General features: G+C 38.2%; 2 protein-coding genes across 4 annotated transcripts in view; both read right to left on the bottom strand.

Annotated features, from left to right (window-relative positions):
* Window positions 1-3850, bottom strand: part of NFXL1 (nuclear transcription factor, X-box binding like 1) — a 50744-nt gene extending 46894 nt beyond the window's left edge. For both annotated transcript variants that reach the window (XM_042807886.1, XM_042807887.1), the window contains exons 1-3: window positions 3592-3850; window positions 1592-1762; window positions 1117-1226 (exon numbers count right to left, since the gene is read on the bottom strand). In XM_042807886.1, coding sequence (XP_042663820.1) covers window positions 1117-1226; window positions 1592-1762; window positions 3592-3751 — 441 coding nt within the window. In that variant the 5' untranslated portion in view covers window positions 3752-3850. The remainder of the gene's footprint in view (window positions 1-1116; window positions 1227-1591; window positions 1763-3591) is intronic.
* A 1017-nt stretch (window positions 3851-4867) lies between these two features.
* Window positions 4868-15108, bottom strand: CNGA1 (cyclic nucleotide gated channel subunit alpha 1). Of its 2 annotated transcripts, none has more exons than XM_032999273.2 (8): window positions 14870-15108; window positions 11467-11585; window positions 11070-11132; window positions 10652-10681; window positions 10442-10546; window positions 9415-9522; window positions 9161-9267; window positions 4868-8326 (listed from the first exon to the last, which is right to left on the bottom strand). In XM_032999273.2, exons 2-8 carry the CDS (start codon window positions 11571-11573, stop codon window positions 6909-6911), a joined length of 1938 nt encoding a protein of 645 aa, XP_032855164.1. In that variant the 5' UTR covers window positions 11574-11585; window positions 14870-15108; the 3' UTR covers window positions 4868-6908. The 2 variants fall into 2 exon arrangements, with proteins under 2 accessions (XP_032855164.1, XP_032855163.1); XM_032999272.2 differs by having other exon boundaries at window positions 11467-11609; window positions 14870-15107.
* Window positions 15109-16708: the final 1600 nt, after the last annotated feature.

Raw genomic sequence — 16708 nt, 5'->3', positions numbered from 1 at the left:
ATTTGTTAAGAGATATGCAGCAGAAAGCTTAAATTTTATTTTATTTTTTTTTAATAATTTATGACATTGTTATAAAATTATACTATAAAAACAAGGAGACTTTCCCCATTAATGTATAGAGGACAAAATCAGTGATGCAACTTTCTAAAAGGACTAACTAACTTCCCAAAATTAAACAGGAGACATTAAGTAAACACAGTCACTTGGCTGAAACGTTATAGATTCAAGATAACTAACAAACCACTGAGTTATACAAGAAGACTTCCAAGGTGCCAAATCATCTCACTTCTGCTGAGATGAGATTAATTCTATCAAGAGACACCAAACTTTAAAATCAAGCTATATATATTAAGGTCTGAAAAAATATGGATTAAATATGTTAAGAATTCATAAAAAACATATTGCATTTCTGTCTAAAAAAAGCTAATGACCACAGTTTCATTGGATACTTGTAGTCCATGTACACTCAGTTTAAGAAGTTAAAGATTTTCTGCACTTTTTTCTTTTAATGTTAAACATAGAGTTGCAAGCATGTATTAGATTCAAATAATTGTCAGTGCCAAAGGAAAGTTGATACATAACAAATAAAGTGAAAAAGATTTGTCCTGAAATCTCTCCCATGAGGAATATACCTATATGTAATAAGATGATCTTCTCAGACATGTTATCCTTCTCTTTCACCCGATCAGCAGCTGGAGAAGCACAGTTTATCTCAGTTCCCCTGCTATAAATTTAACAATAGTATCTCCTAGCTTCCTAGTATTTCCTGCTCTGGTGTTTGTTATCACATGACTTACTGAACACACCATTGCAAGCACTGGCCTTCAAGCACTTAATTTTTTCATCAGCTACTCTCTAAAATTTAAAAATAATTATTCTACATTACAATAACAAACATATGTCAAAAAATACATATTCTGATTACAAACTATGTGTACATATAAGCACTTATTTCTTCAAGTGTGTGAAAAGTCCAAACATGCCAAATGTTGCATTTAGTACTCTATAATTTTAAAGCTATCAATCCCAATAATTACCTTAGTGATATTATTAAACACAAGTTATTCAGACAGTTATATTTGCCTTATTCTAAAAGACTACTGGAAAAATACTTACCGCTTGGTTCCTTTTAACTGAAGCAATGCAGATCAGACATGTCATAGCCCCTGACTGAAAAGCTTCGTTCATGTACTGTCTTGTACGTTCCAGTTCACTTGCGTCTCCATCTTTAACGTATAAAGATTTTTAAAGCAATCAGTAATGTTTGATCTGTTATTCTGTACATATTGAGACTGCTGTAAAAGTATTTTTTTTTTCTGAACAGAGGCCATTCATATATTGTTATATAACCACATTATTACAAGTACTTTAGACGGTTTCAAAACTATACCACTGATTCTGCATAAAAAGGCAAGAAGTACTGCCAGCATGCAGTATTTTTAGTATTTTAATTACAAATATTTTTTAATACAAGACATCAGAATAAAGGGCTTTACCTCCAATTATGGAAGAATTCTAATACACAGACAATAACACAGCATTTTTTATGCTTTCATACCAGAATAAAAGCCAATAAATGAAAAAAATTTACCAGTTTGACTAGTGTAAATGGTAAATGTTTTGGCCAAAATCTTTCCTTGTTTTATTTCAGCATCTTCATCATCATCTTCAGATGAGGAGCTAAATTGGTCTTCAATTAGCTTTTTTGCTGCAGCCTGGTTAGCCTTCTTAATTTCATCAAATTTCTTCTGTGAAAATAATTCTATTAAGAGAACAGATTAACACCATGATAGTTAACCATAACACCATATTCAGTCCTACATACTTTCAACTGCCCTTTCCTTTTAAAGAGCTTGATGATTTTATGTTTTCAAGGGCAGTATGTTGCTACATTTTCAATACCACACAAGAAGAAATAAATTGTATTTTTTCTTTCTGTGAAGAAGGACTTGTGGGTGTTGGTTGATGAGAAGCTCAACATGAGCCAGCAATGTGCACTTACAGCCCAGAAAGCCAACCGTATCCTGGGCTGCATCAAGAGGATTGTGGCCAGCAGGCTGAGGAAGGTGATTCTGCCCCTCTTCTCCACTCTGGTGAGACCCCACCTGCAGTGCTGTGTCCAGCTCTGGGGCCCCCAACAGAAGAAGGACAGGGACCTGCTCGAGTGGGTTCAGAGAAGGCCACAAAGATGGTGAGGGAGCTGGTGACAGGACAAGAGGTAATACCTTTAAACTGAAAGAGGGTAGATTTAGATTAGACATAAGGAAGAAATTCTTTCCTGTGAGGGTGGTGAGGCACTGGCACAGGTTTCCCAGAGCAGCTGTGGCTGCCCCCTCCCTGGCAGGGCTCAAGGCCAGGCTGGACGGGGCTTTGAGCAACCTGGTCTGGTGGAAGGTGTCCCTGCCCATGGCAGGGGGGCTGGAACTAGATGATCTTTAAGGTCCCTTCCAACCCAAAACATTCTGTGATTCTTTACTGTGCGTTATCTGTAACAGATAGGAATTATTATCTGTCAATTACTGCTGACAAATCCAACCAAGCATACTAAATATATGCATCTGTAATGCTGCTTTATGAAAAGAATACTTTTTAGAAAAAAAAACAAAACAAAAAACACAAAACCAAAAAACAGTCAATTCCTGACAAGAGCAATTGTTATAATTTGCTGGTACCCTACATCTCCCAGCATTTGGTATTTTTTAAATTATGACTTTTATTGATCTCCCTCAATCCAACAAGTTCTCATTGCAATAGTGGGTTCATGCTGTTTCATTTCACAGCTGGCAACATTAGAAGTGACAGGGTATTTTAATATAAGGGTTTTTTGAAGTTATTGCATGTGAAATAGAGTAAGATTCTCACACTGAGGGAAAAAAAAAAACTATATAACTTAACAGAGCTCATAACAAACCAAAGTGCTTTTAAGATAATATACCACAGAGATATAAGGGTCTTCAGCAGATCACAGGTCTTAAGTACCTCCTAGTTTTCCATATTAGACTGTTGCACCCAATACATTTACTGGGGTTCCATCAAGTTAATTTTAGGGTTTTCCTTAAAAAACCACGCTCAGTATTTGGCTCTTCCGCACCTCTAAAGTATTTCAAAGAGTACTATGTTTCACTCGCAGCAAGCCCGTGCGCCGGGCAGCCCGCACCCTTCCCAGGCCGGGGCAATGTGGCACACTGACCAGAGCGCCTGCCGCTTGCCCCCCGCGGGCAGCACTCCCCTGAGTATTTCCAACCAGCTGCTCCATCCATCGCTTCACACTTTTCTGCTCGCAGGGCGCTGCCTGGGCCCCCCGGGGAGGCCGCAGCCCCCGGCCCCCGCCTTCCCCCCTCAGCGGGCACCTGCAGGCGGGAGACGGCACAGGGCGAAACGCCGGCTCGCGACCGCCCGGCACCAAGGCAGCGGAGCCGGGCGCCGCCGGTCGCACCAACGCCCGCCGCTCACCTTCCTTCCTGGGGGGAGCCCATCCCCGGCCGCTCGGAGGGGCTCCCCGAGGCCCGGCTGGGCTCCGGGCCGCAGCCGCCTCCCCGGCCAGCCACCCCCCGGCCGGGCTCGGGTAGCGGGGAGGACAACGACACTCACCCCTGTTCCCCTCGCCGCTCGTCCCCGCGGCCGCAACGCAGGCACCGCCGCGGGCCCTCGGGGCCGGCGGCCGGGCGGCCGCCCCAGCGCGGGCAGCGAGCCCGTCCCCGGGCCTGGCGCGGCCCCGGCCCCGGCCGCCCTGGCGCCAGGCCGCCTCCATTTCTCCCCCGCCAGAGAAGGAATGGCCGGCGAAGGGAAGCCCGACTCCCTGCCCACAGCCCCGGCTGCGGCCGCCCCGAGGCGAGGCGAGGCGAGGCGTCCCGCCCCTCACGCCCGGAAGCGGAGGCGGCGGTGGCGGGACACCGCGGCGGCGCGACTACAGCCCCCAGCGCCCCCCGCGCGGACGGGGCGGAAGCGGCGGCTGAGGACTCCAACGCCCGGCGTGCACCGCGGCGCCGCCCAAGCGGGAAGAGGTCCCGCGCTTGGTGATCAGGAAAGTGCGTGCTAATACCCAGGCTGCAGTCTGTCACTTCACTCTTTAAGTTCTTTTCACCTGTCGCTCTGGACGCAGAAGCAATTGCTTCTGTCAATCGCAGAATCGATTTGGTGGGAAAAGACCTGTAAGATGGAGTCCAACCGTTAACCAAGCACTGCCCAGTGCTACCACCACTAAACCATGTCCCTAAGCGCCGTGTCTGCACGTCCTTTAAATACCTCCAGGGATGGGGACTCCGCCACTTCCCTGGTCAGCCTGTTCCAATGCCTGACAACCCTTTCAGTAAAGAATTTTTTCCCCATATCCCATCTAAACCTCCCCTGGTGTATCTTGAGGCTGTTTCCTCTTGCCCTATTTCTTGTTACTTAGAAGAAGAAACCAACACCCACCTCTCTACAGCCTCCTTTCAGCTAGTTGTAGAGAGCAATAAGGTCCCCCCTCAGCCTCCTTTCCTCCAGAGTAAATTTCTGGCCGCCGTTCCTGCAGCACTGTGGCTCTTACGTGGGTTTTCTTCACAGTTCCTCTTCAGAGTATGAGTTAAAAATTGGCCACAAAGCACGTTCAGAGATTTTACCAAAGTATATCTAGAAGGTTTTACTCCACAGAAATACATACTGATGAAACTCTGTGCCTCCTGAAAAGTTCTGACAAATAAGTGCAAATTGAAATAGTTTTCATTTGATTGACTTTTCTTTATAGTACTTACTTTCTGTCTTGTGCCAGGAGGAAACTGCATTTAGTGGGTTTTTTTTTTGAAAATACATGCCTATAGAATTTAAGTAATACAAGTTTTCCAATCACAAAGAGTCTGAAAATAGTAAGTAAACTACTGGGGATCAATTCTGGTTTTCTGTTTTATTTTGAAATGGTTTAGATCAATGAATTTTTAGTCTCACGAAAGAGGCAGCTAGTGACAACAACTCATATCATAGTCTGAAGGATCAATAAAAGAAAAAATGTGAACAGTAGATCTCTGCCTTTATTAAAACTCTTTATCATATCACACATTTATCTAATACAAAGTCTTAAACTCTTCAACAAAGGAGAAAGTGCTTCCTAAGTGCCTACTGAAATATGACGCAGCCCTATAGTATGCTGCTGCCATACAGATTGCAAATTATATTCAAGACCTGAATAGGAAGAATGCTGATTGCAAAATCCAACATTCACAATATGGTTAAATGTCAGAGTAATGCTTGTTCTTGTGTGCACAGACAGAGTCTTTAATGAAACGATGACATAGCCTTTCCCCTCACCAGCACATTATGCCATTTGTCATTCGAAGCACAGGATCAACAGTGTATTAACAGCCGTTTCATATTTACATTTGTTGCTCTTGTTCCATATATATCCTATGCATTAATTACTTCATAACATTTAATCCTTGCAGTGAAATCAGGAGTTATTTATAGATCTCTGACATTCTGGAAATCTGTTAACATTACAAAAAATAAAACAAACAGTAATGAATGCACTTTACAAAAGATCCAGTTTATAATATCTCTATCTTATTAAGGAGAAGAATGAAAGTATAGAGATATTATCAAGTGATAGTAACATTTACACATATACTTTTTAAGAGTGGCAGTCCAGTTGCCCGGGATAATCAAATTGCCCTTAAACCAAAATTATCCATTCTCTCCTTGCAGTCTCTTTCTTCACTTCCTGTCATCAAACTTTTCCAATGTGAAGTGGCTGTGGTCAAAGTCCACTGAAAATATCCAGCTTGAATATACCCAGCTGAGACCACAACTGTAATAAAATCAATTTTTGCCGATAGAAAAAGACATAAATTAGGGAAAAAATCCAAGAAGAGAATACTTCTTAAAGTAGTTGAAAACATATCTGACATATGAAACAGTAGTTTTTTCTACCTTAGTACTAGTTACAAATAGAAGAAATAAATACCCTATCCATGAAAAAACTAACCTGTTTAGTCATTGTATTATTTTCCCAACAGCAGCTACAGAAGACACTGTAGGGAGAGTTTGGCCTCTTTCTGTCGTGTCTGCCCCTTGCACTCTGACAGCATCCACAACTGTTACATTAGTGACATTAAAATTTTTAAGCACAGATCTTAAAAACTTGATAGTCCATGTTCAGCAGCCATATGATTACATGGAGCAGAACAGTCTTCACTATTATGTATTTCTTATTACTATGGAAAGAACAGCTAAATTTTGAGCCATCCGTACTGATGCTTGCAAAAAGTTGTATTTTCTCCTCTCTCTATTGCAGCCTTTGTATGTAATATCCAAAAAAAAGGACCGTTTAGAACTGCCCACTTACATTTCAAGAAATCAGCGAAGGTGGACCCAATGAAGTAATAACATTACCCAAATCTTACAGTCTTCAGTACTGACAATTGCATTGTAAAGATACCTAATTATTTATACAGTATCTCATACTTAATTAGTCTTATGTCAATCAATAGATATTAAAATGTGCTTGTTTATACACAAATTTAATATCATGGCTCATGCCTGTATTGATTTCAAATAATGTAATTGTTATCAAACTTTTCGTTTTTTCCATAGGTAGACGTGAAGAAATTATTTTAAGTCAGCAAAATTCTCAATAGTTGCCAGTATGTGACTGTATAGAGATTGCATTTGCTGTAGAGCAGTGTTACATAAAGAGTACATAATGCATTAGCAAATAATACCATCTTTGTGCGAGAGCAAGGTGTTACCTTCCATCCTCATTCTTGATTCTTTTTTTCCTGAAACCAGCCAAGTATGTGCTGCTTGTAGGAAATTGTGACATTACCTCAACAAATAATTTTTCATAATCAATAGTCAAGTCCTACAAAGATTAGAAATGAATGTATTAAGCCCCATGCAGGATTCGACCCCAAGTCTTATTGGCAACCTCCAGTGGTTTATTCTGCTTTTGACTCTCCAGGTTTATCTGTGGATGCTTCTGCTGCTTCTAAGTCTGCAAATTCTTGCTCTATAACTGGCTTCAATATTTTCTCGACTTGCGTAAGTCTTTTTTTCAGTTTCTGTTGTGCGGCTTCATACTCAGCCAACAATCTGGCAAACCTTGTTTGTAATCTGTCCATCGCTCCTTCCATATAGCTGACCTTCTCTTCCAGATCTTTAGGATCACTTCCTAAATTTGCAACTTCAATGTCCAGCAACCCATCTTTCATTAGGATTTGCTTGCCCTTTTCTTCCAGCATAGCCTTTGCATCTGGATACTCTGTTAAAGCCTCCATGAGATCATCTTTAGACAGACAAAACAAGTCCGAGTATCCAATACTTTTAATATTGGCTGTTCTTCGATTGCCAGCTTTGCTACCTTTGATGTTAAGAATGCTGATTTCTCCAAAATAGCTGCCATCACTTAGGACCACAAATTGGGTAATTCCATCATCAGCGACTACTGCCAGCTTGCCTTCTTTGATAATATACATCTCTCGTCCAATATCTCCTTTTCTGCAAATGTAATCTCCAGGACTGTATACTTGTGGCCGGAGTTTCAAGACCAGTTCAACCAACAGACCAGCTTCACAGTCTGCAAAAATCCGAACTTTTTTGAGCGTTTCCAGGTGAACATTGATTGCAATTTCTGCTCTTAATTTATCTGGCAAATACTTCAATACTTCCCTTTCATCCACAGCCTTTTTGTTTGTCCACAGGTAGTCAAACCACTTTATAACTCTTTTTTCCATGTCTTTACTCACATTCCGAAAGTGCATATACTGCTTGATAGCATCAATCCTTGCTTGAAACTCTGCCCTGGCAGCATTCATGTTGGAGATCATAGAGCCCACGTTACCAACAATGGTAGCGAAAATCAATACTCCAACCAAGAAGTCAACGACCACAAAGAAATACTCAGAATCTCTTACAGGAGGGGGTGTTTCACCGATAGTAGTCAGGGTCAGTGTTGACCAGTAGAGACTGTAGACATACTTTCTAATCAGACGGGCAAATTCAGGATCAGAGGTGTTGGGGTAGACCCATGTGTCAGCCCCAAATCCAATGGCTTTCGAAATCGAGTAGTACACACAGGCATTCCAGTGAATAATAATCACGATGTACATGACAAGGTTAGAGATCCTGAAGATATTTGGGTAGTTTGTCCTTGTTTCTGTTCGCTGGAAGAATTCAAACATCCGAGCTACTCTGAATAGTCTGTTTATTCTTAATTCTGGGTAATTCAGTCCTACCTTAAGGTATAAGAGATCAGTTGGTATGATTGACAGAAAATCTAATTTGAATTGAAAAGATGCCTTATATTTCTCTCGAAGCTTTTGTTCATCTTTCACCAGAAGACCTTGCTCCAGGTAACCTAAAATCAAATTGTAAATAATAAAAAACATTATGACTTCAGCTGTGTCATGTTTAATGTCAATCCAAATCTATTTTGAAAAATACTTTGGGTGCAAATTCCAGATGGTGCATAACTTCTCTTACTTTTTAATAAGCAATTTCTTATTTCCAAATATTCATCTTAGTACTGTATGGTTCAGCTTGAGCTAAACTATACAGCTTTGAAAATTACACATTTCTAGTTCTGATTCTTTCCATCCACTTTTCCACTATGGTGGACATCTGAAAAAAAACCCAAACCCACCAAGAACTCCACAGGCTGTAGGAAGGGTGGTTAATAAGGGAAAGAATTTGAGCATGGGAATTTCAGTTCCATATCGAATGCATCTGCTCAATAGCTCTGGATGTAGGGTAAGATTTTAAAAGGAACAGTTGCAGCTGAAGTTAATTGGATGTCTTGCTTGCTCAAGGTCTTGAAAATCAAGCAAATACTTGAATCTCCTTAAATACAAAATCCAGGTTTTGGTGCTAATTTTTAAGAAACCCTTATCCTCTCTTGGCTGTGTTGCATGTTTGCTTTGTCTTGTTGAGTCAGCTGCAGGCAGAACAGCTTGTATCTAGCTAACTTCATGTCTAGCTTACTTCAGTCTTTATGTACCATTGAGTAATACATCAGAGTTTCTCCTGTTTTTACAGGTCAGACTACAGTCATTCAGAGATTTATCTCAATGTCTTTTTCATTACTGCACCTTATCAATGGTACCCAGATAATAAGAGTAGTAATATTCTGAATATTCTAAACCACCTGACCCAAATATATGAAGAGGAATAATCAATCATTGAGTATACTTACCTGTTCTTGTCCGTACAAACATGTCAGCAATGTAGACGGCATCAGAAACATAATCAATAACAAACCATACTGTTAAGTAGTCATGCTGAAGCTCATCAAAACAGGCTCTGAATAGGCAAAGACAAAAGTAAATTACCATTAAATTAAAATTAAAATTTTGCATGAAATTGATGATGAATAAAATGATTTTTTATCTATTTAGGGATATTATTATTTTCCTGAAGTTTTATACAGTCATTAAAGGAGTACATCACCTAGCAATAATCATGGTCCAGTTGTACATGACAGGCATTGTGATGCAAAACAACCAGTTGTAATACATATTTCCTGCTGGATCAATAATGAAAATATCATTCTTCTTCCTAAGTGATAGGCAGGAAAAAAAGGAGATTTAATGACAGACTTAAAATACACATAACAATTTTTGAGGAATGAAGCATTCCAGAAATTGTTCTTGTAAAACAAATGGTCTTTAATAAAGTTAAGCTTCCTTGCTTGAATGCATGGAGAACCTGAAGCTGCTTGTTAGGTGTGACTTGGGATGCAAACTTTAGAATCTAAATTTTGCTGAGCAGAATCAGCTTGGCAGTCACGTTTCAGTCTATAGTGGCACATACAATTTCAACCATTTTAAATTGATTTGTTCCCTACCCAATTAACTGTCTTGTCTTATAATTTATTTCATCATCTTTCAAAAAAATAAAATTATTATGCAACTAATAATGTTTGAATAAATGAGATAAATCATGCCTTTCTCACTGTGAAAAGTCTAGCTCTGAGAAAGATGAAACATTTGGCATAGTTTACATAAAGAAACCAAAGAATGCGAAATCATACAGCACAAGTTCCTACTGCACTATATTAAGTTTCTCTTCCTTGGACAGCAAATTATGAATTTAGCAAGCAAAAGGTAAATCAAGAACTTTCAGATCATATAAGAGTTTACTTGCTTGTAGGTGCCCATATGTATGGAAAAGATTGCTTTACGCTGGCATATCTTTTGCTGCAGGGTGTTATCCAAAAAATATTGGATAATCTAAATCCAAAGGAGATTCTTCTTGATTATTTTTTTCAGATCAATTCCATGTATGCATATTTCTGTTGTCCACATATGAAGTTAAATCAAAACAATTCTACTCTAGGGAGAACAACAGCAGTCTGTACACTCATTCACTAGAGCATAAACACCTTGTTTACAGGATTCCCATGAATGGATTCATTTTTACATCAAAAACAATTTTACTAGGCTAACATAGAAGGACCTAAATGAAAAATACTTACTCCTCTTTATTTTCTTTCTTCGACTTATCTTTATCTTTATTTTTGTTTTTCTCCTTTTTTTCCTTGTTCTTTTGTGTTTCTCCATCCTTTTGTTTTTCTGACTTGCTAAGAAATAGATTTACATTTTCAGTTGTTACAGACTAAGTTAAAGCATAGTTGGAAGTAAATTAAATGTCTTAGAAATAGTAGTATTGTTATTCTTTGTCTTACCTCTTCTTTTCTTTTTTCTTTTTCTTCTCTCTAAGGAAAAGAAAAATATGATCGGCTCATGAGATGCATATAGCCCTTGCTTCCACATTTATTTATTAGAAACATTTGAATTAGTAAGGATAACATTATACTTAGGTGTTTGGCCTTCAAAAACTGTTTTGCTTATTGTATTCACATAGAACTACTTTTATTTTAAATTAATAGATATAATTCCAGTAACTTCAGTGTTGGGAATGGTCATCATAATTGATGTGCATACCTAAAATGCATAAAATGTATGTGCAGTCTCTTTTGGGATTACTGGAATGACATAACTGTTTATGTAAAAAAATATTAGATATATGTCATTCTTCTTCATTGCTGCTTTAACAACCAACATTGCAGTACTCTCATTTTATGAAATGGCAAAGATACTTACTCATCTTTATTACTATTGTTGTTAATATTGTAGCGTGCAAGTGCACCAGGTAGATACCGTTGCCTGGGGAACAGCAAAACAACACAGTTATATGATACAAATACAAAAAAAAAAAAAATCTAAATTGTCATAGGCTGTTTCTCACCATTTTAATCATGGGCTAGGTTATCTAAGGAAATTGAAAGAGCACAGATTTTAGTCTCCTAAATATTTAAAATAAGCAGTATATCACAATCTTAAAATCTTTATTTATTAAGAGGGTGAAGAAAATTAGATGATGGCAAATATCTGTGCTTGGTTAATCCTATGAAAATTATATAAAAAAAAAAAAAACAAAACCAAACCAAAAACCAAAAAACAAAAAACAAAACAGACACAAATGGTAAATTTGACATACCTATTATCCCCTTTGTCCATCAGCCCAGGGTCCTCACTGGTGTCTTGCACTACTACGCTGGGAACAACTGTATGGGAGTGGTGGGTTTCAATCACTCCTACCTTCATGGTGAAGTTTGTCTTACCTTGGGTAATTGAGGAAGACTGATTTAAAAAAGAATCAAGTAATTTCACAACTAGCAGCAGTAATGAGCAATTATTTTTTTCTAAAGATGAATCCTTTATATCCTTGCTTCCCCAAAAACCAACAACAGTATTTTCAGTTTTCCCTCTCCCATGACATTCCCACCAGACAAGAAGGGGTACTGTGGGTGCTTCAATATGCTGAATGCGCAGGCAACTGTTGATAAACAAAATGTTCAACACATCTTTCTCTTAGAGGAAGCACTAATTTAGGTCTTCCTCCTGAGCCTAATCACATACTTTGAAAATATTTAGACAATTGTGTTGAAACATCTAGCACTGTTTCATTTGGTTTTGAACCAAAGGCTCAAAACTTACTGTAACAAGATAGATAAACAGATTCATGCACAGGTGACATCCTGAAAACCAGACTAGGAAGCATCCACTGGTTGTATGTCCAAAGAAATATCAGTATGTCTGATACTTGAGAGTTATACTCTGTTGAGAGCAAAGAGTACATTCTGTAACTAGGAAGTTAAGTCTGGTGTAGTAGAGTCTCCTTACTCATATAGCAGGTAGTATATAAACACCTAAATAGAAATGTTAGTGGCTGTTCATGTCTGTTATGTTTATCTCAATATTTAAAAACTGAAAATGTTGCAGAGTACATAACTAATATAGTGCATTCCAGTGCACAATCTTCCCATCATCGCAGTAATTAAGTTCTACTTTCCCTTTTTAACACTATTATTACAATTTTGTCAGTTATATCTTAGCATCAAAGACACTGCCTATACTTTGGGCATGAATTGTGTCTACATGTGGTCTGCTCTTGACAGAGCCATTTAGATAAGATTATGAAACAGATGCAATCCTCTGCAGTAACAATATCCCTGCGCATGTGAAATCAGAGTATAGAGATGTCTGTAAGCCACAAACTGACAAATGAGTGGTTGTACCACTGACAAGTAAAGTCAAATGCCATGGAATGAATCAGTCTTAAAGAAAGCACTTCCATTCTGTACTCAAGAGCACTGCAAAAGAGTAGTAGGATGATACAGATTCCACATTACTGCCAGACTTAGCTGACTTTCCTTATTAGTCAATGAAACTGAAAATATTCCTATACAGGAAAAAGGAGAGGAAACCCATGTTTCCAGCAGTCATCAGACACGAATGACACATAGTGCAAAAAATAATACAGCAATATACAACATTCTAAAAAAAAAAAAAAAAAAAAACAGAAAGATAAAGCTTGTAGATTAAGATGTGTTCTTCCATGAGTAGTCCTAAATGTAGTCCAACATTGCTGGTCAGTCTTTAAATGATTAAGAGCAAGGATCAGATCTAAGATATTGCCTAAAAAAGATTAGAAATTTCTAAGAAATAGTAAACATTAGGTTAGATTCACCAGGAGCCTCAAAGCTGTAGCAGGGTTTCCACTGACTTACTCCAAGGATAAACTGTGTTTGAAAGTGTAGAGATTGAAAGTATGCCAGGTTGAATTAAGCAGCTTTATGTCTGCTTACAGGTGCTCTGAAAGCTCTGCTAATGCTGACACACAAAATTCCATCCTGATTTAATCTGTATCCTCCACAGAGCCCACTGGAGTGCAAAATAAAGCTGTGTCCAACCACTTCCACTCACTCAACACCAGACAAATGCAAATACATTCATCTCAAGGGAAATCACTCCTCCAACAGAGTGGGCTCTAAACCACAGTTCACACTAGGACTCCCAGTACCAGCATTTCTACATAAGTACTCATTTTTCATGTTTATCTTTGCTCTTTGAAACTTCTTGAGTTTCTAGAGAAAAAAACCCAAAACATCTTTGACCTTGTGCTATCCAGATGTACTGATTTGCCAATGTACTAGAGGTTAAAGATGATGATAAGTGTGGCAAAATGGGACATATCCAAAAATCCACATCCATCCAGAATATGTAGCTTGGAGGTTGGGGGAAAATTTGTATCCTCCACATTCCCCTGTTCTTCAGGTAAAGAAAATCTACTGTGCATTTTTGCAAATAAACAGACCCCTCTGGCTCTGTCAGTGTCTAATGTAAGTGGAAGCACAGTGGGGTGTTTTGTGTTCTGCTGAAGGAGCCGTGGCAGCTGTGCACAGGACTTGCTGGGAAAGAGAAGCTGCCATTTGGGGCAGGACTGGAAATTTCATCTTATTGAGGCACTGGAAGCATTAAGTGGCATACAAATTGGAAGTATTTAGTACTCTGTAGTCTCAAAATACTAAATCTGAATGTCAGGCTCAGGTGACTGCTACACCAGGTTGTTTCCCTTGTCCATGGGTCAAGATATGTAGCACAAGAATATCTTCAAATTTCATTAGTCTTAAAGAAAATTGTGGGGAGTTTTGAAATTCTTGAGTCTAAGACACAGAATGCAAGTTGAACAGACACGGTAATTGCTCCTGTTTTGGGGACTGTGGTTACCTCGTTACAGCATTTGTGTGACAAAACCCCAACACTGGGAACAGTAGAAAAGTGACCCATTAAACTCAGTGGGTCCAGAACTCACCTTAATGCATTTTCAAATTATACTGTAGAGGTTTTTCAAATGATATTTCAGATGGTTTTTACTAAATTATATCACTGCTGCGTTTCCTATTCTGTAGTCATATATATTTTTCTTAAACTGATACACTGTCACAAACTGTTACACTACTTTTATTTTAGTAGTCCAGTGCTCATTTTCACATTATCATATTTAGGTAGTAAGTTTGAAATGTAATACAGATACATGCTTGCTTTAGAGATGTTTTAGATTTTTACCATATTATTTTTACTGTATCATCACAAATAGTTTACTTTCACTATCTTGGATTTTGAAATGTGACTACTATTATAAACAACTGAGTTTTCACACATTATGACCTAAAACCTAATTATAATAATTACTATACATCAAAATCTTCAGGGCTGCAAGAAAATAAGGCAGTATTATCCTTTTACAGGATTGTAGTGAAGTTCAGCTTCCATCTGTTCTGCTCTTTTATTTTACATATTTCTCACTTTCTTACTGGCCCACAATATTCAGTTCTCTAATCATTATTTTCAGAGAGAAAATGCTTCAAATAAGGATATCCTGAAACAGAATTTGGCATCATATAAAGATCTAATTTTTTTCTTTATAAAAAGCAGTAAAAAAATCTTCATTAACATTAAAATCTGCAGTATTTTACAGCAAAATCTTTCTTTTCTAAGATGCAAAAAGAGTCCTTAGCAGCTCTGCAATAAGCCATTTCATCAGTGTGCATGCTTACCTTGGGAATATAATCTGCTGCTTCTAATAATGATTTCAGTCCTTTACAGCAGCGACGTTTCCTTACTACTTAAGCAGATCCACCATGAAAAGCTAAATATAATAAACATTTCATATAAATCCCTTATTGATCAATTTCTCAACCAGCCAGTCCCATGTGCAGTTCTCTGAATTATTCCCAGGGAAGGACATGGATATTAGAGGAGGATTTCCTTGACCTAGTGATGGATTTTGAGATTTAGAGAGATACGAAAGTGACAGTGGCAGTCACTATTATCCCTCACCTGAGCAGAAGCTTACTAGCCCTATCAACACGCACAAGAAGAGACAAATATTGAAGTGTACTCTGCCTTGAAACTAAAAAATATATTACTGTAAATGACTATATATTCAGTATTCTATGCTGGCCTGTTTTCTTAATATTTACTGTAGTAACAGGTCTTTACTAGAATAGATAAATCACCATAAATGGTTATTTCCTTTTTATTTTAATGTGTTTATTATATGGCTGAATAATAGGAAATACCATCTTAGACCGCTGAAAGTTCTTATCTAACATAACTTTTACATTCCTATTTTGACGCTTAAAAAAGCCCATGAATTGTGAATATGTATTTAGTGGAAAATACCATGATGATGAAATTTTAAGACACTGAACTAATCTTCAAGTCTGGTATGCATTATGAGTTTGCAAAATGTTTTATAAAGTAGCTGCAGTCCTTCATTAGAAATATCCAAGGGTTCCTCTGTAGAGGCCACTCAATCAAGAAAACCCCAGGAGCATCTTAGTGTACTTTGAAAGAGAAGATGTTAATGTATTTGCATACCTCAGCTTTCTCATTTCATTGCTGGGTTCCACAACAATGAGGAAAAGTAAGGTCTCAGGAGCTTGAGTGATTGATTTTTTTAATCTGGCACATTTTACATGGCCCATTTTGGGGGGAAAAAAAAAAAAAAAAAAAAGGCATTGCTTGAGCATGAAATCCAGTGCAGAAAATCTTCCAAGCAGCAAAAAAAGATGAATGTTCAAATTTGAAATGGCATCTTTGTCACAATTGAGACACCAATAAAGTTACTGAATTACTTTTTAACTTTGCTTCGCAACAAGCGGAATGCAGGAAAGCAGTCCAGCCTCTAGGGCCCCAGGATTAAGACACATTTTTTTCCTTAACCAAGAGCAGGAGGAAGCAATGCCACCGGCATTCATATGAACCAACTTAAATCTTGCAGCCCAGGTGATTGAGTGGTTATTCGTAAGTGGATTGACATGTTGTAGATTGAATCACAAACCCAAAATGATGCTCAATATCATAGGTCAGCCTCCTGACCACAGAAACAAATTAAACACATCTGCTGCTATGACTTTCCAACTCTGAAGACAGTCAGTCCATTTTCTAGGAAAGAGAATATACATTTGAAATTTAAAGAATAAATACATTTTTAAGTAAAAAAGTAATGGGCAACAAGGAAATGCATAACATTATGCCCAGTGGAAGCCAGATATACAAATCTGCAGTAAGGTATCCAACATAACAAATGGATGAAGAAATGAATAATCTTCTAAAATCTGGCATATGTTTCACTGTTGTTTTCAAAGGGCTGAAATAAAACTCCTGTCCTAAAATCACAGATACGAAAGAAATCCCAGAAGGTCACTGCATCCAGCTAGTATTGAATCAGGATCAGTTTTATCTCTGTCATTTTCACGGGTTCTTGCTTGGTTTGCAGTCTGAAAGATCTCAGTGTTCAAAGCTGAGCAGCGATTTTGTGAATATGTGGTGGCACAATCTGGGACATATGCCTTGTTGCACATCATATGAACATCAAACTAACTGTGAAC

Source organism: Tyto alba, unplaced genomic scaffold (genome assembly GCF_018691265.1).
Source record: "Tyto alba isolate M040663 unplaced genomic scaffold, T.alba_DEE_v4.0 Super-Scaffold_6, whole genome shotgun sequence".
Lineage (NCBI taxonomy): Eukaryota > Metazoa > Chordata > Aves > Strigiformes > Tytonidae > Tyto > Tyto alba.
This window is presented reverse-complemented; position numbering and strand designations above follow the sequence as displayed.

Excerpts from the sequence above, each read along its gene's own strand:
- CNGA1 (XM_032999273.2), bottom strand. The coding sequence starts at position 11,573 with ATGAAGGTAGGAGTGATTGAAACCCACCACTCCCATACAGTTGTTCCC. Across the intron at positions 10,547-10,651 it reads AAGAAAAAAGAAAAGAAGAG|CAAGTCAGAAAAACAAAAGG; the intron begins GTAAGACAAAGA and ends TCTATTTCTTAG. Across the intron at positions 9,523-10,441 it reads AAGAAAGAAAATAAAGAGGA|GAAGAAGAATGATATTTTCA; the intron begins GTAAGTATTTTT and ends CCTATCACTTAG.